Source organism: Triturus cristatus, chromosome 11 (genome assembly GCF_964204655.1).
Source record: "Triturus cristatus chromosome 11, aTriCri1.1, whole genome shotgun sequence".
In the NCBI taxonomy this organism is placed as follows: Eukaryota; Metazoa; Chordata; class Amphibia; order Caudata; family Salamandridae; genus Triturus; species Triturus cristatus.
In genome coordinates, this window is record NC_140594.1 from 857,348,871 (window position 1) to 857,373,572 (window position 24,702).

At 45.3% G+C, this 24,702-nt stretch overlaps 1 protein-coding gene across 3 annotated transcripts in view; it reads right to left on the minus strand.

The window, feature by feature from the left end:
* ATG16L1 (autophagy related 16 like 1) overlaps positions 1-24,702 on the minus strand; it is a 71,651-nt gene that overhangs the window by 39,643 nt on the left and 7,306 nt on the right. The window contains exons 3-8 of one of the 3 annotated variants that reach the window (XM_085634681.1): positions 13,137-13,242; positions 12,832-12,905; positions 12,501-12,752; positions 4,640-4,705; positions 1,662-1,748; positions 1,209-1,265 (exon numbers count right to left, since the gene is read on the minus strand). In XM_085634681.1, coding sequence (XP_085490807.1) covers positions 1,209-1,265; positions 1,662-1,748; positions 4,640-4,705; positions 12,501-12,752; positions 12,832-12,905; positions 13,137-13,242 — 642 coding nt within the window. The remainder of the gene's footprint in view (positions 1-1,208; positions 1,266-1,661; positions 1,749-4,639; positions 4,706-12,500; positions 12,753-12,831; positions 12,906-13,136; positions 13,243-24,702) is intronic. The other 2 variants (XM_085634682.1, XM_085634683.1) reach the window with 2 other exon arrangements.

Sequence of the window (24,702 nt, forward strand, 5' to 3'; positions counted from 1 at the left end):
TCATAGATTAAGACCAAAGGCTGCTCTCCACAGCTACCACTCAGGGCTTCTATGGTTATCTAAACCCCTAAAATCAACATACGGGTCGCCCGGGTTAGTGCAAGGTGCTACACTTACATAATTGAACACGTTATACTGACATGGCTTCTCACAGGGGGCCTGAGGAATAGGGCTAGACAAGCAATCTTATTTCTCCCTCTATCCCACTTCCAACAATCCCACCCTTTCAGGACAAAGGCGCCATAGCACGAGCCACTACGTATAATTTCAGAACATTCTCATATCTCTAGGCCGATGACCGCTTCATAACAGTTAGTCGACACATCACAGGCATGCAGCTTTCTCAACTCGCTGCTGTACTACCAATTGAGGGCCACCTGTCGGGCAGCACATGATACTTTTCCATCCTCCCTATCGACCCTCTCAACATTAGAATACATACTTACCTCCAATCACCACGCAAACTCATTACATGCCTACATAATTAAATGCAACTATCCCCACCCATCTTATTCCCTAAAACGCTTGGAATTTGGAACGCAGACAGATACACAAACCATGGACCTTCTGTTGCAGTCCACGGACACTCCTCTCCCCTAATTACAGACTGGGTCTTATCCACTTTAAACGCAAATACCGCCATTGCAACTTTTCAGAATGGGGCTCATCGCTGATCCATACTGCCTGCGCTGTGGCTCACGGCAGCCTACTTTTTACCATCTTGCATAGCAGTGCCCAAGAGAGTCTTCATTTTGGGCAGGTGTATGAAATCATCCAAGCAATCACTGATCGCTTGGAAACAAGACTACTTTGGAAGTGGCATGCAATCTGGTGAGGGCATGCTCTGCCACAGGCAGACCAGAAGGCCTTGCCATATCGCCTCCCTAAACCACATCAATCATAGGGAGCAAAAAGGTTATTGAGCTTAACCTAGTTACACTGCCTGATCATCAAATCTTGCATGAAGTACCCCCTCCCCACTCAGAGAAAACACAAAGCAACAACATAAAGACTGAGTCGTTGTCATCGGCAGGTTAAAAGAAGTAGCAATGCTCCCAAAGCAGAAACACTGAAAGGCTATAAAGTCATCAAGACGGTGCAAAGAGCAAGCAAAGAGAATTAGAGGCACCAAGTGAGAAAAACATTACCAAATGGTTGGACAATTTGAAGTAGAAAACTGTAAGGAAGGGTGGTAAGATGAAACCTACCCAAAAATATTAGTGAAAGAATCCAGAAGGCCTCCGCTTGGCTGGGACTGTCTCTTACTAGAAAGGAGGAGGGGTGCATAGAGGTAAATATATGGTCTCATGTATTTCTCTGAAAATTCATCATTACAGTAGTATCACCAACTAATTGATCACTGCCAGAATATTTCTGCATACATTCAGGCAGTTGGTGTTTGCAATAATCAGTACAAGAAGTGTACTCTAAAGTTTGAAATGCGTACGCCACATTAAATCGAAGTTCAATTAAATATCAATCTGCCACCCAAAATTTTGGTATAGCGCTAGGGGGCACCCATCTGAACTACTCTTCAATGGACGTGAATGCACTTTTTTGTTTTCTGAGAACCCTTAACAGCAAATGAGCAGTTCTTGAAGAGGGAATTTACTCGCCCCAGTAATCTAAAATCTCTACCACCCACCACCCTGCCTCCTTACCTGGGTGTACGGGTGACTGCTCGGACGGGGGATGTATCGACTGTGGGATCAGGGTTCTGTTCCAGAACTTCTATCTCATCATCATCCCTGCAGAAGGATGAACAACTTAAAGACTTTATGATAACCAACTCGTTACCTTGCCATTGGAATATAACTCACTATATGCTTCAAACAATGAATGCAGTGGGACTTTCAGGGCCTAGGTAGGGCTGGAGTGTAAACCAGTGTAAACCAGTGGGACATGGACAGCATTTATTGCAGATTTCCAAAATACTCTGGAAGTGCTGCTCAGTGACACTTCCAGTGCCTTTCAAAGTGACAATGAAGCTCAGTGGTTATAGCCAGGAATTGATGAGGTAGCCTCAATAGCAAACAGTCAACAGTCAAGAGCGAGAAAATGCACTTTCTGGTTTAATAAACTGTAATAAAATGCTGATGAAGTTAGTTAATTTCCATCTTACATAATTAATAATGAGGTCCCAACCCATTAAACCTTCTACAGGAGACAACCCTTTTGCTTAGAAGAGGTCCAGAGATAGTGTGGTTTGACAGGTAATGGTCAGGATCCGTCTACTCATGGTTTCATGACAGCACAAATTATAGTTTGTCTTCTACTTAAGTATTTACGTTTGTGCTGCAATTTTTTTTTTATGCACTCAGATATCGCCTGCATTTCAATTACTCAGAAAACGTCTGGCTTTCCATATACAAATTCAATCCCTCCCAATGTGTGGCTATGCTCACCTTGGGAATAGGACCCTTAATTAATTTTGAGCTTCTATCAGTTGCCCTCTCAAAACCTCTACACCACTACTATCTGCCCAACTTGTCCTGAAGGTATGCCTGAATGTACATTCTTCAGATAATACAACCAATAGTGTACATTAAATCTAAATGTTCTTATCACTTTGCTCAGTGTCAGAAATTAGATCTGGAACATGATGCATCTTCAACAACACTACCCTCACAAGTATAGGATTGTTACTGAATCCTGTGCAACTCTCTCAGCCTTGAGGGACTGGATTTCCGACATTAGACAGAATGATTATTTTTTTTATACTCTCAAGTCAAAACAATATATTATTTTGGTATGACGTCCGCTTATGTTGCTGTAGAACTTACAGGAAATTTGTGCCCGGGCGGTGATCCCAGACAGAAATTTAAGAAAATTTAGATTTTTTAGCTAAAATTTGAGGTTGCAGGGGACACCGCTGCAAAACCAGGTTGTTTTGTTTTTGTAATTTTGATGCCTCCACAATATGTTTTGGGCTCATCCCTGTCGCGGGTACTTGGCCCACCCACACAAGTGATTAAAAATGCTAAAATCGGGAGAGTTGGGGCAAACACTGGGTGGTAGGAAATGTATGCCGCACAGTGATCCCACAACTTTCTCCACTTAGAAATGCAAAGACAACGTCATATTTTTAATAGCAAAATTTGAAGTTTGCAGGGGAATCCGAGTAAGAACATGTTTTACCTTTTTCCTGAATGCAGAGCTAATGTGACAGAACAAGATTTAAAGGTATCTTAATTGCTCATTCACTTTGTGAGTGAAGAGAGCATCTTATTTTTCAGTTCGCTAGCACGGGCCAGTAGGCCCTAAAAATAGCTTGTCTAGCTTTGTCTTGATGAAAATCTAACTCGCCATAGTGAGTGGGTGAGTAGATTGAGGCATGATGGGATAGATTGGAGAGGGTTAGATTGAGTGAAGTGTAGTAGGGTAAATGTTGTGGAATGAAGTGGTGGAGCGTGGAGTGGCATGTCGTGGTGCGCCGTAGAGTGGAAGGGCATAGAGAAGAATGCAGTATGCATGGTGTGGTAGCGCACTGCCACTGAAGACAACACATTTTCAATTGAAATGACCATTACATATACACCGACAGATACTTTTGCTACTCACAAACTGTACGGAGATTTCATCACCAAGTGCACAGATGTGTTTTGATATTCAAATATTTGTGTCCTCTACACTTCAAAACTAATTACAAACCAAAGATTTATTTGTACTTTCCTAATTCTGAAACATCAGCACCGTTCAGGTTTGTTATGCGCTAGAAAAAAATTACCTACACCCTCTCGTCTCACATGGGTACTCAGCAGGATTGTCACAAATTCTCTCACTTTGAAGTCAGAGATGACAGCGCCTGACATTTGATCTCAGACTTTAAATGCACAGCAAATGCGACAAGATAAGAACAAAATTTAAAGGCCTGTTAAACCTGCACTAAACGAGGGATACTAACAGGAAAGACAAACTCAAACTTGACAGCCTAAAGCAAATAAAGCCAGCAAATAGAAAGCAAGCAGCCGTGAGTTATAAAGCCAATAGTAAGCAATGTGCGAAATGAATACCTAGTGAAGCTTTTAGAATGCCCACAAGAAGTCAATAGCAAACCGGCTTAGACCTCAAAATACACCCTGCCATTAGAAAATGTTTTCTCCAATTACCAAATACTAATCTGAAACCAGTTGAAGTAAAAAATTTAAATTATTTGCTAACCCTTTCTTCATAAAACAGAAAGCACACTTTCAAAGTTGCAAGTTCAAATTTCCTAGTCTCACAACTGAAAATTTGGCGGGGAGACCATTCACTGCTACCAAGAAAAAATAAAGTACTTGTAGGTGGTGGTTGTCAGTAGAAATACTAGGTAAAGAAAATGCGAGCAACAGACAATCTGAGAAGTGCAGCAAGTTTGTTTTCTAGTGTTTGAGCTGGACAAAAACCAATGCAGCAAGTGAGGGCAGACAACCATTTTTAAAGCTGTGTAGAAAGCACCAGAACTGAATCACACAGTATGTTATGCAGGCAATACTTAAAGTGCAATGAAAGTTGTGAGCCATTAAATGCCTTCTACAAATTTGTAGGAAATGCATTTGAGAGAAGGAAAAGAAGAAAGCTATAATAATGCAAGAGAACAGAAAATAAAAAGGAGAGGAGGTGAAATACAAAGCCCAACTAAAACTATTCAAGCACTTACGGCTCAATGGGCAAGGGCTCTTTCGCAGCTTCAGCAAGCTCATTCTGCAATCGTGTTTGCTGCTTCCTATATGAGAATACAAAGAGGAAAGAGGAGCATTTATTAAATTGGGACCAGCCCAAAGCCACCCAATTCCACAGCAGAATAAAACCAGCAGACCAAGAACATTTATGCTTCAGATACAAAGTGTGAAACAGGTAGCATGATCAGTTTTGCTGTCAATCGTTATCATTGATGTTTTGGCAACCACGGTTAACAGAACTCTTAGGCTTAGCATAGCACCACACTCATCAGCCCAGTCGCATTTGTAGGTTGTTCACCTCTCGAATGGCTGTCCTAAAGTTGGTGCTTCCTATGGATAGAGAGCACAGTTAGTTTGCAAAGGTCACTGCCTAAACCAGTGTATGTTGTAATACCAACTGGATTGCACTTTCTACTCAGGACAGAGAAAGTTTGAATTTGTCAAGTGAACTTCTTGCAACAACTGTTGACTTTTTTTTTTTTTATTAAAAGTTGTGTATTCTTGCTCTTAAAGGGCTTTTCCTCCTTGCTAGTGAACTTCTGGTTGTGGGTCATCACCTCCGTAAATCACAGAGAACATTCCTACAATCAACCAACCTTTGAGAATGTGGCGCTAAAGCAAAGTCAGAGATCATGATTGTGTCAATATCTTATCAGTTATCCTCTAGATTCCTAACTGCAGCCAACGTTTGCAAGCCTGCCACCCGAGCTCCCTCTTCTTTGCTTAACCTCAGACTGCCTCACACTGGCTAGCCTTCAGGAAGAGCGAAAAGGAATTTCTCTGTGGTCTAAAAGTATTTTGAGGACAAATGGTGAAGTAACATTAGTGCTCTTAAAACATACCATGGTAAATACCAAGAGCAGTCTGGTAACAGTGGTTCTTAACCGTTTGACATCTGTGGACCCTCAAGTAACCATTACTGGAGCCTATGGACCCCCCACAGAATCACTACTGGGCACGGGGGGACGACCCCCCCCCCCCCCCCAAATCGAGTCCATGGCCTAAGCAATTGAGGATTTGAACAGCAAAATACACAAAACCAAGCAATATATAAACTATTTAATGAATTTGCACAAAAACAACAACAACAAAAGCCACACACCACAACTTTTTTTTCAGGGCCAGCCTGGGTAGCGCATGCGCTGCGGCATGCTGTAGTGGAGTATGGAATTGAGGCCCCCCACCCATATTTGTCACTGGCTTGTCGCACTGACCTTCGTAAATGCTGGCTTCCAATTCGTTAATAGGCCCGTTAGTTCCTCCTTAGTACCACCTAGTCTTCATTTGTAACCTCCCATGAGTACTTGGCCTTTTACTTTAGAACGTCTTTTTTAGTCTGCCAGCACGATTTTCTTCAATGAGTTTCTCCTACTGCTGGCATGACATGCTTTCCTGGAAAATTCAGCGCACCATGTGTGCTTAACTTTCTGAGCAGCCCGAGACAATGGCAGCCACTTCTTTGAATAGGTCTCGCATTTACAAGACCCTCTCAGATTTGGCCAGAAATTTCTAGGAATACTGCCTTGCAAATCAGGCCTCCATGACAGCGGAAAACATCCAGAGAAAATGTAACCAAGTGGCAGATTGGCACTCCCGACATCTAAAAAGACAAGATTTGTGTGTGTGCAGATTCATATAGCGTGAAATTGACCTGAAGGTATTGGAGCGCTTACCTGAACACCGGTTACGCTACACAACAACATTCGTTTTTTTTTTGGGTAGGCACAGGGAGATTGGGATTTGCACAGAATCACATTATGCAAGCCAATGCTGAGGCTTGTTCCTGGTTGCCCAGCTCCAAAGTCACAAGCTCTGGCCACATCCCCTCCCTTGCCTTTAGCAATTCCATCTGTCGGTCTTCCAGACCCTTTAGGCAAAGTGTGGTCCATTCGCTACTAGCTAGTGCTGGAGGAGTCTCTACCTCTTCTGGCATGGATGATTACAGGGAAGTGGGGGTAGGTTCGCAGAAGGTGTCAACATTTTTTATTTCCTCGCCTCCACTTAGGGCCTGGCCTATCGATCCATCAACACCTTCACCATGGCGATACCAGCTGGTCATGTGCAGACTGGTTATCATCCAATGGGGAAGGGTGAGGATCTTCTAAGGGGAATGCGGTCATTCCCTCATCTGGTACCTTGGTATTCAACACTATGGGATAGCATTATGGTCCCTCAAACTTTTCTGGTCTTGGCAGTACGATAAGTATCTTTCTTTTAAGGGGCTTTTGGCCAAGTTGGCCATGCTGTTATGCTCAATATCTTGTTGAATTGTCTCTGATGTCAAAGCACTGGACATTATGGGTAGAGTGTTTACCCCAAAGAGGGTTACTTTTCATATTTCCAGTCGTACAAAATATAATTTGTGTAGTATCTTACCCTTCCTTTCTAGATTCCCCAAAACTGTGTTGTGTGGTGTATTAAGAGGCAAAGATGGAGGATATCCGCCTGCCAACTTGTGACTGCCCTCAGAAATCCCTACAAGGTGCTCTCCTCACCTATTATCACCGGATGGGGGTCGATGGGCTACGCATGAGGCTGTCATGCAAACTACTATATTTGGTACTCACTTCACTAGAGGAGCCCTGGCTTCAAAAGCATTTCCTCTTGGGGCTCACTTTACTCAGTTGGCCGTGGAAAAGCTTAAAAACTAGAATATTTCTCGCTTCTGGTTCGGATATAGAATGAAAACAAGCATTGGCATAGCCAATAGGTCTCGCCTTTGGGACCCTATACGTTTTTAGCCATGCAACAGTTGATATTATTGCACCAAGGATATTGTGCTGCATAACTAAATACTTATCAGGTCCCAAAAGCAAGACCTATTGGCTATGCCAATACTTGTTTAAATGTGCTCCCTGGTAGACTGTGTCAAGTTAATTCCAGGCTCATGTTGAGGGAATGCTGGAAAAACACATTCTCCCTTGTGTCCCTGAAACGCAGCTTAAAATTAAGATGCATATAAAGATTTATTTATTTAAAAGCGCTAGAACGCGATTCGTGTTGGCTGCTCCATAGCACATTCTTTATAGGGCAAAAAGCAACGTGAGGGGGGGCGACAACGGTGGAAGCAACAATAAAAAATGTGGGTGTATGTGCATACAAGGATGGTTGGAAGGGAGGCAGCAACATGGAGAGGTGGGAGGGGAAGAAACAACATGGGCATAAAAACTACCTGAATCACAGAAGCAACAGAGACACTAATTTAATAAGAATCAATCTGTGCTTGGTACATGTGCCAGACAAGAGACAGGAAGTGACGCCTGGCCTGCACTGTCCAATTAGGAGGCAAAGAAGAAGTGACACAGATACCACCGAACGGTAGGCAATGGGAGGGCTCAAGGCCCTTTTTGTAAACTATAGTGTCCCACAAGCAGGCTCGACCCTAAAATCTTGCCTTTCCAAGTCTTTAGTGCCATGCTTATTAGTGCTGTGGTCTTCCCCGGATTCAGGCCTGCAGATGAACGCTGACACCCCTTCTATGTCCCCTGAAGAAAAGTGTTAAAGAAACAACCATATCTAGCACAGAAAGAGGTAGAAATGCTCTTAGCAAAACCTATACAAAATCGTAGTTTATGTTGACCATGAGGAATATATACTGAACAGCAGATTTCCAGTTAAAACTTATATTTATATTATTTTCCAAATGCCCGTGCAACTGGACATTTTTGCCTGCAGCAGAGTTACTGACTTCCCTATTTTCAGTCAAATCAAATCATGCATTTTTTCTCTAACTATTTCAAAGACAGCCAAGAGGTGAAAGATTATACGTTATGCTTTGCAATTAGCACTTTGAGTGTTTAGAGCTCTGGACTGTTTGGGAACAAACAGGCCCTTGTGCTGGTTGTCTCTTGCATTTGCAGCACACACTGGGCTAATCTCCTCCCCTACCACGCAGCAGACTGATTTAAAGTGCTTTCATGTACAGATTTCTTATTATAAATAATGCTGTTTAGGTGTATGTCAAAATGGGGAGAAGCAGTGCAGCAAAACGAATGGGTGCACATGCACAGCGAAAACCGGAGCAGTATTAAAAAAAAATATATATATATATATATACACACACACACACACAAACATACAGTCCACAGCTAAATAAATATTTGTATAAAAGGTATTGGCCAAATATAAAAAATGCCTGATGGCCGAAAGCGTTCATTCAAACTAATTAGAACAAAGAAAACAGCACCAACAAAGCTCACCTCTATATTCGTTAATACTTGCGTCTTCCATGCTACAGAATGGCCGCTGAGTAGTAAACCAAGTACAGAGGGCAAACTGTCCCAGCCTTAACCTCCAAGGAAGGAGGAAAAAAAAAGCAGTTTCTAGAAATGTGAAATTTAAAGAAAGGAAGCCACATGGCCTTGTAAGAGGAAAGGAAAATGGTTCTCTTGACATGTGCTGCGTGGTCAAGCAACACTTCATACAGCTGGGTTCAGCTGGAAGGCGAACAAGAGATCTGTTTAGGGGTAAAACATGTAGAGTTTTTCTTGTAGAGGTAAACAGTCCATTGATCAATAAACAGCCCATGCCGCACACTGCAGATCCCAGCTTAAGGGTCCAACCATAAACCCCCCCCCCCCCCCCCGGCCTTCAGATTACCTGTGAACAAGTAGCGGGCTGGCAGTGCCAGAGAAACGAGCTACTTCATAGGCCATGAGAATAATTCACTGAAATGTAAGCAAAAATAATTACTCTTTCATTCAGTGCTTTTCTGTTCCTTTTCTGAGAGTGTGCATACAGAGTTGAGCGGAAGCAAATTGGCCACTTGCAATTTGGGGGTCATTCTCCCTTCCCAAAGCAGCAGTACTAAAAAATAAAAAAAAGGAATCACTCGACATTCATTAGAGGTTTTTAGATGGTCGTTGGTACTAATTACTTTAATTTCTCCTCAGCAATTAGTAGAGGAAAATAGCGAATGTTGTCCTTTGTCACATCCTGTGATTTTTGGCAAATCACTTTATCTCCCTGTGCCTACTATAAATGAATGTGCGCCTAACTGGTGCTCATAAAAAGCGCTGGTGTAGGTGATTAAGTGCCAGTGCTGAGCACCGGAAACCACCGGCTCAAATTAAGCACTGATCCTACTGTGTAAGGTACCAAAGCCCATTGGATAACCGTGCGCGTATTATGCGGATTAAAGTCAACTCATTGTTCTGCAGCTTTAAATATCACAGAAAGCCTTGGTTTAGCAAATTAAAATCCTGGGCTGGGAAGATGGAAACACGGAGACAGGAGTCACCTGTGGAAGAGGCACATGTTCAGAAATTATTAGGGAGATGTACACAGTTTTTCATGGTTTTAATCTCCAAATGCAAACCGGCAGGGATGCAATGAGAAAAAAAAAAAACTGGGCCCGATTCTCATAGGATGAAGAAGATTCCTGCATATACATTTAATAGCTTTATTACTGGCCCATTCAAACCCTTTGATGTGGAAGCTGCCACCTTTTGTTGCGGCTCGGGCAAAGGTTAATGAGGCCCAAGGCCATCATTATAAGATTTTTCAATTTGCCATGACCAATTCACAGGGCCCTATTATTTGTTCGTATTATGGTGTTTGCGGCTTTGGTTTTCGAATTGTGTGCATGACCGCAACTACCAAAATGTACAGGGAAACGGAACACTGTGGACCTTTCACCCACCATGTGGAACAGCTCCAGTGCGGTCACAAAATTTCGAACACACACTTATAGGGATTTTACGGCAACTCTGAACACCTGACATAAGACCGCTTAAAAGGGACCCATATTAACAGCAAGAAGTTACCCTTCAGAGGTCATCACATTGCATTTCGGAGCTTGTAGTTTTATTTCTGCTGCCTACAGCTGCAGCAGCTCCCTGAATGAAAGGAGGTGAGAAACAGGCTCTCTAAAGTTGCTTGAAAGAACATCTCATACTGATTTAATGACAGAACGTAAAGAGGGTGTATTTCCCTGTTGGCCTACCCTGGAGTCTGGAATAACAAGCGCGCGGCAAAAGTGAAAGAAAACCTAGATTCAAACAAGCAAATGGTCGACCGGGAGTCGGGGTGGGGGAGGAAATTGAAGCGTGGAGAGAGGCACGCAAGGCTTAATGAGCCTTGACAGAAACCCACATGGCGGCTGTGCACGCTCGCGTGAACGCAAGCTTGAGGCCAGGAAAAGCCTCTTGTAGCACTTTAAAAGCCCGTTTACTAAAGTTCTCGCAGCGCATGCGCTGGCTCAGCGAGAACTAAATATCCTAGCTACAGTAACATAACATGTAAATTCTATGCATTGATGTTTCTTTCTTGAAAACTTGTAAAACTGGTTATCAAGTCACAAGTATGGAAGTTCACCCACATCTGTTCAGACCCGCCAGCATTTCGCGATCTGCAAAGTCAGCTGAGGAGGACTATGACCGTGATATTTCGCTTTTCGGCCGCAAAATGCTGTACAGGCCTGCAGGACATGCATTCACAGCTTGCATTCTCTGGCTCAGCATGTGGATGCAGAACTGCGCGTGCATCACAGAATGAAGGGAAAGCAATGCTGTAGAAGGAGAGATGAGAAAACAAAAGTTCATTTTACTGGCAAACTATGTAAAGTGGTGAGTGAGTATGTATATATAGAGTCCAGAGCCCTTCTTATAATTGGGCCGTAATGCCATCGGCACATTACATATGAACAGAGACTCCTACCGGACCAAGGCTCTGACTGAATCATTTCACCATGCGAGTTAAAATGAAAGTGTATGACATGCTGCCAAAAAGGCACATAATGTACCATTTTTCATTCTGGATTCATTTTAATTGGGTGTTGCGATTGTCGAATCAGACTTGATCATATAAAGCAACTCGGATAACCATTCATGTACCCCCAACAATGAGGTTATCAGATCAAGAATTGGAAGACATAATTATGTGTCTCCCTTGGCGAACCAGACCTGATCAGACAAAGCCACAACCCGATGTCCTTGTTCGCGATTCATGAAAGGTTACAGAACAATCAAGTGAGTTACACCATGATGGATTGCAAAACGAACTCAGACGCCATCATACAACGCAACATTCTTTTATCCTCATTGAGGATAAGCGACCGTTAAACAGAACCTCGAGTGAAAGATGTCACAGTGGGATTCCAATGTCCAACTGGGGCTCTTCAAATATTGTGACAGTAAGAGGCCAGGTGAAGAAGAGGTGGATCGGTAATCTAGAGTATCCGCAGGGCAGCTGCTGGAAAACGTTGACAGCACAATGCCACAAAAAAAAAAAACAGGATGACTAGCAACCCTGTGCTGTTGTGCTGGATTTAACCTATGATCCAGAATGTTGTCACAACAGAGAATATAGCAAACAAACACACTCAGAAACTTTAAACATGCCTATGTCAAAGTGCAATACTCTGCTAAACCAGTTTCCGTTGATTTAAGGCTGAAAAGAAATGATTACAAGTTAATAAAGTGCCACAATAATGCAGCAAAATTTCCATATTGCTGGAACAGTATTCAGTGTCTGTCTCAGGAAGAAGAAAGAGGCAGAAACAGGGGCAAAGGATTATTAGTGGTGCCTGACACCACTGATTGGACATTGGCTATGTTGAACGGTTTTCCTCAGGATCTTGTGGAAAATGACGTCTTTGTTGTGGTTTTATATGGCTGCTGAATAATAAAAGTGAAGTACAGCACAGCCTAGTTCTTGCCCCGGTGTCCTTACAATAGCTAGCACATTTTTCATTCTCTCTTTTACCTACTCCGTGGCGGGCAGTGACCTATGGGCAACAAAGGATGTCAATTTTGCAACAAATTGTGCCATAGAGGACGTGGCTAAAGTGGCAAGTTCTTCTAGTGCCAGTATGGAAATGAGGTGTTTGAAAGGACTTACTTGACATCCTTCTCATTTTCTGCATTTAGGCGGTTGGCCTCCTGGGCTTTCTCCGCCATCCAGCGGGCAACAAGCTCCTGGTTGTCCTCTGTGGTCTTCCGTAGCTTTTCCTCTAGGGCGTTAAAGGTTATCTGCAAAGCATCATATTCATCTTTAAGAGTCTGATTCACCTCCTCTAAATCCTGCAGTTTGGAGCGCAGATCTTGGCACTCCATTTTCAGGTCTTCAATGTCTTGCAAATACTGTGCAATTCTGAAACAGCAACCAAAGTGAGGGGTTAGGCAAGGTCAGCACGCACATATAATAAAAATGAAAACAGGAACAAACTTACCTTGCATCATTGGCCTGAATCTCACGGTCCTTCTGCTGAAGCTTGTTGTTCAAATCAATCACAGTCTGTGCCAACTGTGTGTGAGAGAGAGAGAGAGCGCAAGACATTAAAAGGGCTCAAGGTGGGAAGAAACTGAAAGGGGAGAACACAATGAAGTGAAATAGACTGGTGCAAGAAGATGGAGGACCCATGAACATATCACAACAATGATTGCTTGAGATGCAAGCAAGGATGCACTGTAAGAATTATTATTTGGAGACAAACGTCACCTTGCACATAACTAACTACCCATAGCAAGAACTGACCTCTCCTCGTTTCTTGTGGAGATCTGTGAGCTCTTCTTGGTGTTTTATCCTCATCTCTGCTAGGTCCTGCAGCAAGGTCTCACTCCTATAACCATCATGCCCTGGGCTGTTCCAAGGAAGGAGCAGAGAAGTACAATAAGTGACCTGTAGCAAAATACGGGCTATGGTATTTTATTCAAATTTCCTATACTCTCTCATGTACTTGCACCAATAACCATAGACAAATCGTGCAGTTTTCCCAGTCTGCTGCAATTCGACAGAAAAATAAATAAACGAAGATTGACGTCAGAAGCCAACTCTTTCTCTAGGTAAGGAACAGTGCAAGGGATACAGTCATAGTCCTCTACCGTATAGGGTGGGGTGGGGAAATACAGATGCATAGTACTTACAAGATCATCTAGGCGTAGACTTTATTTGAATAGCAAAACTATTGGTTTGCTTAATCAACGCTTAACATATACTGAAACACTGAAGGAAAGACCAGAAATCATAACCAGTACTTCCTATACCAAAGCAGGTAAATGCTCGGCGTTTTGACTGGTCCTTCCGTCTAACTCTTTCTTGGCTATCATACAGCTTTTGTTAGCACCGGGAATACGGCTTTGGAATGGATGAGAGCTATTAACAGTAGTAACTATTACTAGATTCAAGTATTCAGGATTTACAACAGAAGAAGGAAACCTACTCAAAATAAACCTTTAATAAAATAGTATGCAGATATGTATGACCCAATGACTACTCTACCAACAGTACACGGTTGTCCTTTGAGAATGACGCTATGGGGAGCTCGATCCCTTTATAACAGCACCAGTAACTCAAAATCTTAATACGCCCTGCCTTTAAAAGAAATAATGCCACTTCACCCTTTGTCCTAAAATACTGTTATATAAACTCCTTCCTTCTAAAACAACCTTTCAGCACTTACAAGGTCGACATTGCACCCAATGTGAATATAGGTATCTGCGGAAAAAGATTCCAGTTTTATACCAATGAGCAAAACACAATATAAAGAGAACAGTGCAACAAACTTGGAGGCCACATCATTTGTAAGTACTTTTAATGGTACTTTGAGGATAAACATGTGATCCATTTGTGATGGTTGGTTAGAGAAGAGCAGGACTTACAAATGTTAAGTTTCCTTTATACAATTGTTCACCTATTATTAGCACCCATTGTACATGAAAATGAGTAGGTGAAAAAGTGCGCTGAGAGGCAGATCTAAAAAGCTGATGTGCCCCGTTAAATTACTAGACTGTCAATGGGCCTACATAATCTGCAAAGCACAGTGATTCAGTAGTAAACAGTGTGAACTCGAGACCCAATGCAAGTCACATTCTACTTCTCACAGCAGTATCCAAGGGTTTGCGGAGGCTTTCAAATATTTCTTTCGATTTACTAATTTTAGAGTGCTAGGACTGTGGATGTTGCATGGTTTGTGGACTAGTGCAGGTTTAAACAACCATGACCAAGTTGAACTGAAGTGCACAACAAATTACTGACTGGAGCCCAGGAACGAGATGAATTTAACAGTCTTGGTTTACTGGTGAATGACAACAGAAAAGTGGCGTACTAAAACTAACATGTAAAGCTGTGTTGGCCAGGCCTTTGAGACCAGATGAACTTCTATTCTAGATTTACCTCATGGGTTTGTAAATACTTAAATATCGGGAGGGAATAAGAGTATGAAAGAATCAAGTGAAAAAAAGTAAAATCTTAATACAGAGATCAGTACATAATTTAAAGATATTTACAGGTAAAAATTGAACTTGGGTCTTATTCTGTGTTAAAAGCATCTTACAATCCTGCCACAATTTAGAAGAGTGGGGTTTTTCAAACTGTGGATTGGGGCCCACGAGTGGGTCGCATAATTGCTGGTCAATATGTATGCAATATTTAAAATGATTAGCCCCATTTGTGCACGAGTACAAAGCTGTTGAACAATGTCCCCAAGTAAAGTTTTAAAACAAACCCTTGCAAGCCCTTCAGTATTTGTTGGAGGGTTTTTTTTTTACTTCACAAAGCCTTTCAACAGAGATTGTGCTCAATGTGATCGTACCAAACCATAGCACTTGTGTATGGCTTTCATGTATAAATTGAGACACTGCCGCAGAAGAGCTTTCTCAAATTTGCTAAACTTTACTGGTATCAACACCAAGCCACACGCCAGCACCCCATTCGTAAGTGTTCCAGCGAAATTCACCAGCTGCCACTTTTATGGACAGATCAGTATGTTCGCCACAGTTTGATATTGAAGGGCATATGGTAATGGTTGTAACGTTTACAAACAATTACTGTTATTACATTTAAGGAACCTGGCTGGCATTTGCCCACTAACTGAGCTAACAGTGAGATTCACAAAGCTGAATATAAAAAGTGAGCACCTACGGATGCTTTCAACATTATGTAAGAATGGGGTAGCTAGGAGGTTAGAGTGCCAGACGGGATTTGCGGGTATGTGCGCGTGTACGTTAAAGGTGCTCCAATGGTGCTGCTCTCACTAGCACATGGAAGAGTAAAGCAATGGTGCTTTTTTAGCTGGAAAATGTACTGTGGTCCCCGTGAAGGTAGCACTGGGAAATGAATGCTTTATACAAAGCATACACCTATCATTGACTCTCTAAAACTTAAATGTACTGTTGTCTCCTTCCTTTTAACCATCATCTTTTTACACTATTTACTTTTCATAACAGAGTAATTAAGGAAAAGTTTAATAAGGCTGCAAGCACAAACAAAACAAAAAAAAAGCCCTTCTCATGTGAAGTGTCTCTGTTATGAGACACTCAAGACTAGTGCTTGTACACCGAGTATGCGAGACACCTAACAGTAGTAGGACTGTGTGTTTATGTGGAAGTCAGAGTAAAGAGGCCCATTGGATCCATTTTGAATGGCACTTGTACCCCGAGTGTGCGAGACACGTACGGTTGTAGGACTGTGTTATGTGGAAATCTGTGCCTCTTGGTGTAGGGCACAAAAATGTAGGATGAGGAAAGCTTCCCCAGACAGTGGAAGCCCACTGCCTGAGGAAGCTTTCCTCATACTACCCTAACCGGAGATCCAGATTCAAGAGAAGATAGGGTCAGCTTTAGAAATTGCGTGAAGACTATTAGTTAAGAGCTTGACTAGTTCTTCCTGAGCACTGCCATGTAGTTGATGGCAGGGGTGAGACTGCAGTTTCTGTTTAAGCCGAGTGAGACCCAGTCACATTGCTACCGGGTGTGCAAGCCATAACTTTGCACAAAGGCAGTACTTGGAGAGCAGCCTGAAAATTACATTTGAGATGGGACCAACACAAATTTGTTCTGAAGCACGAGAAGGTAAACCTCCCCCCGATCCGGAAAATACATATAAATTCGGATCAAAACCACCCGGTTTGCTTTCTTCCGGTTAAACTGTAGTTGATGTGCACTCCTAAAATTATCTGTTAATCCTTCTCATCAAAATTCTTATCGAAATTGTAAATTGGTGCTTCACTGCTGCGTATGCTGTCCTCACACCTTACATAAACTAACAAATATAACAAGTACACTGACTTGTATGAGGTGTGCACTGTTCACTCTGAACCAAAGTTCATCACCCACTTAATCACAGTCTGATATGCTTGTATGCCTATGTTATATATTTTGATTGACAACAACTTGCGATCGAAATAACTTTTTGAAAAGAAAAAGGACACCTGGTACTACCAGTATGGTACCAAATGTAATGAACTATGATGTACAAAGAAATAAATGCTTACAATAATAGAGAGGTTCAGAGTGCACACCGCATCAAAGTCAGTGTACTTGTTAAATTAATGCTTTCTTCCGGTCCCAGGAAGGGAGTGTTCTGCAAGGGTACCCGAATAGCTGCTTTCTAACCAGGTGGCCATCATCTTTAGTTACGTTTTTGCCTGCTGCCAAGAAAGTGAAGGAGTGTGTGGCCCTGTAGGGAAGGGCCAATGTGTTTCTGGCATGAGAAGCGCCCAGACCAATCAATCATTCGCATTTATAAAGTGCGCTACTCATCCATAAAGGGTCTCAAGGCGCTGGGGAGGGGAGGGGGGGGGGGGGGGGGGGGGTCAGTGCTCGAAGAGCCAGGTCTTGAGCTGCCTTCTGAAGGAGAGGTGTTCAGGTATGGCGCGAAGGTGGCTGGGCAGAGAGTTCCAGGTCTTCGCTGCCAGGAAAGAGAAGGATCTTCCTCCGGCGGTGGCTTTGCGGATGCGGGGTACGGCTGCCAGGGCCTGTCCGGCGGATCGTAGAGTGCGCGGAGGAGTGTAGAAGGAGGCGCGGTTGTTGATGCGTTTGGGACAAAGTTGACTATGCCAAGAGAGCGATCTACAAGCGGCCCGTGCTATGAAGGGGTTTCCTTACCTCTTTATGCAATCCGATTGGCTGTAAATAAGGCTGTGAAAACAAGGAGAGGGGACTCTTAAAGCCAAAGGCTGGAGTACCCAGAAATACAAGTATAAAAATATATATACCTATTGGCTATTGGTCAACCATCGCTATCCTCTCAATCCGCAAACACACTCACGTTGCACACTTTACTCATACACTAACTGTTGGGTCTGTAAGAAGCACTTATAGTGAAACGAAATAGATAAAAAATCTGTATTTTAATAATCAATATAAATTCATCACTGATGTACTATATAAAACATAATAAATCATACACATAAAGATCGTAAACAGTTTAAAATGATAAAAGTGTAACGCCCTGAACGTCTCAGGATCGTTTAACAGACACGACAATGAGGACGCAACCACTTGTGAAGGGTTAGTTCTTTTAATGAAGGCAAATAAAATACAAAGAACAAACAAAAGTTATAGTCACTGGAATCCTCCAGGCTAAGTACGTTACCAGCCCACAGCACGGATGGTCCTAACCGTCCTCTGCATATACGCCGATCCCGGCGTATGCCAACAGAGGGCAGAAATGAAATGGCCGACAATGCCAATCGGTAGGCTGTGAGGGGCACGAAGAGTGTTGGGGAGAATCGAGGAGTCAGGGAAACACCCAGCCGGGGTCTCTACCTGAAGGGAGCAGCCGCTCAACCTCTTCCTCAGACTGCACCGGGACGTGGAGTCACCTCCTGGTGATGCGTCACCGATACCCCAATCACAAGCAAGAAGACTGAACCGAGAGCAGCCGCTCGATCGATCCTGTGGACTTCCGAGTCTGTAACGCGGCAAACACCTCCTGGTGTGCGTTACAGCTGGCAGTCCCTGTGTCTCTGGTCGGGCTGGGAGTTACGACTCCAACCAGCAAAAGCGCCACTGCGCTTGGACTCAGCCGAGTCAAAAAGCGAAGCTCAATGGTTGACCGGTAGAGCTTCCGGGTCCTTCACAGGTGACGATGGGGCAAGACACGGCCCAGGGAGTAACGACTCGACCTACCTCCGTTCTTGCCTTACTGGAGCACCACTCCGGAACACTGCTCTTCACGAAGCAGGTACGTCGGTGTAAACACAATATCCAACAGCCTTGTACCTCCCGGTTCCTCCCTTTATAGGGCGTGTTTTCCTTGAGTTATGTAACAGCTCTCCTGTTTACATAAGGGCGTGTTTCCCTTGAGTTATGTAACAGCTCTCCTGTTTACATAAGGGCGTGTTTCCCTTGAGTTATGTAACAGCTCTCCTGTTTACATAAGGGCGTGTTTCCCTTGAGTTATGCAACAGCTCTCCTGTTTACATAAGGGCGTGTTTCCCTTGAGTTATGTAACAGCTCTCCTGTTTACATAAGGGCGTGTTTCCCTTGTATGACAGGAATTCTTGACAGTACATCCTCCCTCTCAGCGGCTCCCCATGGGTCCAGCGCTGGTAGGAAAACGCCGATGGAACAAGGAGACCAAGCGCGGAGCATGAACCCCTTCAGCCGGTTCCCATGAATGCTCCTCCGGGCCATAGCCTTTCCACGCAACCAGGCACCACAGCTTCCCCCTGCGCCATTTGGACGCCCGTATGCCCGACACTTCATACTCCCACCTCCGACTCCACGCATACCGGCCTAGGTGTCCCAGACGGCTTGGAGGGTGCTGGTTTGAGCAATGATACATGAAAGACAGGGTGTATCCGCAATGACTGGGGCAAGCACACCTTCACGTTCACGGGACCCATACACTTGGTAATTCGATAGGGGCCCATGTACTTGGGATGGAACACACTGTTCTTTCGAAACCTCATGTTTCTTGTGGATATCCAGACGTAGTCTCCAGTGCGGTACAGTGGCCCGGGCCTTCTCTTCCTATCTGCCGCAGCCTTGTATCTTCTCTTGGCCTCTATTAGGACAGCCCTTGAGCGCATCAACGTGTCTTTTATGTGTGCCACCCTGTCCGCTGTGGCGGGAATCCTGTCCTCTCTGAACGGATGTAGAAATGGCAAGAACCTGGGATGTTGGCCATAGTTGCTATAGAACGGAGATGACTGTGTGGAGCTGTGAGTGGCGTTGTTATAGGCTATCTCTGCAACCCATAGCAAGTCGACCCATTCTTCCCTGCCCTGGTCCACAAAACATCGCAGATACTGTTTGAGCGTTTGGTTCAGGCGCTCGGTTTGGCCGTCCGTTTGAGGGTGGTAGCTGGTGGACAGGGCGGTCTTAACATGCAGCGCAGTGCACCAAGTCTTCCAGAATTGCGCAGTAAACTGCGACCCCCGGTCCGACACGATCACCCCAGGTAATCCATGCAGTCGTACCACATTCTTTAGGAGTAGTGACGCCAATTCCCCGGCCGTAGGGACTCTCTTGCAGGGGATGAAGTGCCCCATTTTCGTCAAGTAATCCACCACCACCAGTATTGCCGTCATCCCCTGGTCTACCGGTAGGCCCACCACGAAGTCCAGTGATATGCTATCCCATGGTCTATCCGGGGTCGGAAGTGGATGTAAGAGCCCTTGGGTTCGGCCATGGTCGGCCTTCATGGTAGCACACGTAGGACACTCCTGTCCCCACCTCCTGACATCCACTCTCATGGTTGGCCACCAGAAATGCCGTCCCATGCTAGCCACCGTTTTTTCAAAGCCCAAATGACCTGCGCATGGAGAGTCATGGCACCAGATGAATGCTTGTTTCCTTAGCCTAGGCGTGGGTATCAATAGGCACCTGCCCTTCAGGGGTATCCCGTCCTTCAGCTGCCATTCTCTGTGACTGAGGAGCCACCTCCGCCATGCGAATGACCTGATCCCTCTCTTTATTCCCCTCAGGAAAGTATCCGGTTGGATAACCCCCAATACCATCCTCGGGGAAATGATGGAACGCTTGGTTGCAGGCAATGGTTCCTTAACTGCAGATTGACGGGACAGGGCGTCCGCCTTCCGGTTTTCCGTCCCCGGCCGATATGTGATGCGGAAGTTGAACCCCGCAAAGAAGATCATCCACCGCAGCTGCCTGGGAGAAAGGTGTCTAGTGGCCGTCATGAACTGTAGGTTCCGATGGTCCATGTACACCGATACCACATGTCTTGCCCCCATCAACCAATGCCTCCATTCGGTGAAGGCGTCCTTGATTGCGAGAAGCTCCTTCTCCGCAATATGGTAGTTGCGTTCGGCGTCGTTGAGTTTGCGGGACATGTACGCAACGGGATGAAGCACCCCTGTGTCGTGGTTGCGTTGGGACAAGATAGCCCCCAGCGCCACATCCGACGCGTCCGCTTCCACCACGTAGGGGAGATCCGGATCGGGGTGAGCCAACACCGGCGCCTTACCAAAGGCGCTTTTCAGGGCCTCAAAGGCTTTGTTCGCTTCAGGGGACCAGACAAACTCCTTGGACTTCCTCAGTAGCTGTGTGATTGGGGCCACCACTCCTGAAAATCCATCTATAAACCGCCTGTAAAAGTTGGCGAAGCCAATGAAACTTTGGACGTCCTTCACGCTTTGGGGCACCGGCCATTCTTTCACCGCCTTGATCTTTCGTTCTGCCATCTCCTGTCCCTCTGGACTCAGCATCACTCCGAGGAATTCCACGGATGTGACGTGGAAGTCACACTTGCTGAGTTTACAAAACAGCATGTTTTCCCTCAGCTTTTGGAGCACAGCTTTGACGTGGTGTACGTGCTCCTCCACACTGGACGAATAGATGAGGATGTCGTCGATATATACGACCACGTAGATATCCAACTCCTCTCTGAATACCTCATTCAAAAAGTACTGAAAGGCTGCCGGGGCGTTGCACAGACCGAACGGCATGACTAGGTACTCAAAAAGTCCGAACCTGGTCTTAAAGGCGGTCTTCCACTCGTCTCCGTCCCTCATGCGCACCAGATGGTATGCCCCTTTCAAATCCAACTTGGTGTAGATACGAGCTTTCTTGACCTGTTCCAGAAGTACACTGATGAGAGGCAAGGGGTACCGATTTTTTATGGTTATCGCATTCAATGCCCTAAAGTCCACACAGGCTCTCAGCTCCCCATTAGCCTTCGGGATGAAGAAGAGTGGCGAGGCGGCCGGAGACTTGGACGGGCGGATGAATCCTAGCTTGAGGAGTTTATCCAGGTACCCCCGGAGATGCACGTTTTCAGGCTCCGTCAGGGCATACAGCCTGCCGCTGGGAACGCTGGCCCCTGGCACCAGGTCGATCTGGCAGTCAAACTGTCTATGTGGTGGTAGCACTTCCGCCTTCACCTCATCAAATACATCCTCAAAACTGTGATAAGCCTGGGGGAGAGCCACATCTTTTTCTGCCGCTGTAGCCACCGTCTGACTCCCGCTCTCATCTGCGTCAAGGGATTCCGTTCTTATTCCACAATGCAGGATGCAATACGGTGACGTCATTTCGATGCGATGTGTTGGCCAATCCACAAAGGGGTTGTGTTTCTGTAGCCACGGCAATCCCAATATGACGCCATATTGGGGCGCTCGGATGATAAAATTGATTTGTTCCAAATGGTTCCTCCCATATCTCATCGGAAGGACCCCCGTGTGCTGTCCGATGGGCCCCGTCACCAATCGCCTTCCGTCTACCGCATAGACGTCTTCGGGTACTGCTTTGGGAAGAAGCACTAGCCCTAGCCTGCATGCCTCGTTGTGGTCCATAAACATGCCAGTGGCCCCTGAATCCACCATGGCCACAACGGGTATCCACTGGTCATGCACTCCCACGTGCACCGTGATAAACAGGTGTCGTTGTCCCTTAGTGACCGAGTTGGAAAGTGAAGGGATGGATGAGTGACTCCGAGATGCCCCTTCTCTGGTCTTGGAGTCCTCTAGTTTTCCGCCGGTATGTCCACCACGGCTGTTACCGACCGGTTGGCCCGATAACGTGACGTCTTCGGTTTGGCAGGGCATTCACGTACGTAGTGGCCTTTTTTGCCACAATATAGGCACAATCCTTGTTTACGGCGTGACTCTTTCTCCGTGGCTGTGAGGCTCGCTCGTATTGCGCTGATGTCCATGGGTTCTCCCTTGGATGCGGTGGAAGTTTCAGGACTTCCCACCGTCACATAGGATGGAAGGGATTTTCCTTTTCTCCCATGATCCCCCTTTCTTTCACTTAGCCTATGTTCCAGCCGTAATACCAGGTTGATAAGGCCCTCACATGTCTTGGGTTGAGGGTCAATATGAGCCACGGCGTCCTTGAGCTCATCGCACAGCCCTTGATGGAAGAGCGCCGTCTGTTTAGCAACAGGCCACTTGGTTTCCGCAACCAGCCTTCGGAACGCGTTGAGATACTGCACCAGGTCGTTGGATCCCTGTCTCAACTCAAGCATTTCACGGTCCGCCGTGTACGAGTCAGCCCTTCTGTCGAATACCTTCAGGAATTCCTCGCGAAAAGCACCCCAATCACATAAGAGGGGGTCGTCCCTGCTCACCAGAGGTACGGCCCATTGTGCCGCGTTTCCAGCCAAATAGGATATAAGGAAAGCCACACGAGCCTGACTCGTGGGGAACGCCTTTGGTTTGCACAATAAATGTAGCGCCACTTGTGTGAGGAATACCTGCACTGTGTTAGGATCCCCACTGTACCTCTCTGGTGTTGCCAAGGGGATGGCTACCGGCATTTCCACTACTACCGCAGGGGTCTGGTTCGTGAGGGAGGTGCTGGGCGTGAGCGGGTCCAATTGGATAGCATCCAGTCTGGCTTTTACATCGGCTGTTTCTTGCCTAGAGGCAGCCACTTCAACTTGCATGGCCGCTAAAGCAGCCAGCACATCATCAAGTGTTGCCATGTCTGTTATCGACCGGGAGACAGTTAGTGTTATTAAGGTCGGATATTTTGTAACGCCCTGAACGTCTCAGGATCGTTTAACAGACACGACAATGAGGACGCAACCACTTGTGAAGGGTTAGTTCTTTTAATGAAGGCAAATAAAATACAAAGAACAAACAAAAGTTATAGTCACTGGAATCCTTCAGGCTAAGTACGTTACCAGCCCACAGCACGGATGGTCCTAACCGTCCTCTGCATATACGCCGATCCCGGCGTATGCCAACAGAGGGCAGAAATGAAATGGCCGACAATGCCAATCGGTAGGCTGTGAGGGGCACGAAGAGTGTTGGGGAGAATCGAGGAGTCAGAGAAACACCCAGCCGGGGTCTCTACCTGAAGGGAGCAGCCGCTCAACCTCTTCCTCAGACTGCACCGGGACGCGGAGTCACCTCCTGGTGATGCGTCACCGATACCCCAATCACAAGCAAGAAGACTGAACCGAGAGCAGCCGCTCGATCGATCCTGTGGACTTCCGAGTCTGTAACGCGGCAAACACCTCCTGGTGTGCGTTACAGCTGGCAGTCCCTGTGTCTCTGGTCGGGCTGGGAGTTACGACTCCAACCAGCAAAAGCGCCACTGCGCTTGGACTCAGCCGAGTCAAAAAGCGAAGCTCAATGGTTGACCGGTAGAGCTTCCGGGTCCTTCACAGGTGACGATGGGGCAAGACACGGCCCAGGGAGTAACGACTCGACCTACCTCCGTTCTTGCCTTACTGGAGCACCACTCCGGAACACTGCTCTTCACGAAGCAGGTACGTCGGTGTAAACACAATATCCGACAGCCTTGTACCTCCCGGTTCCTCCCTTTATAGGGCGTGTTTTCCTTGAGTTATGTAACAGCTCTCCTGTTTACATAAGGGCGTGTTTCCCTTGAGTTATGTAACAGCTCTCCTGTTTACATAAGGGCGTGTTTCCCTTGAGTTATGTAACAGCTCTCCTGTTTACATAAGGGCGTGTTTCCCTTGAGTTATGTAACAGCTCTCCTGTTTACATAAGGGCGTTTCCCTTGAATGACAGGAATTCTTGACAAAAAGCAACACACACTTTATCACAATGATTTTCAAATATGTTCAATGCCATGGAAAGGAGAACAGTAATTGACAAACAATGTATCATACATCTGTCAATTTGGATTTGCTGAAGGCAGTGTCAGACATAAGTTACTGATCCCTGTCTTTCCCTAACTGTACCAAATTTGACACTTCAAAAACAACAGGCGTCGACGCGTTTCGGTGGTGAAACCTTCACATAGAACCACCTTCCTCAGGACTCAAGTTATTTTCTCCTTGTATATGTAAGTATTCAATTGTGATGTCAAATTCACCTATTCGAGAAACATATTTGTACACTGTAAAATCCACACTAATAATTTAAAAAAAAATTTTTTTA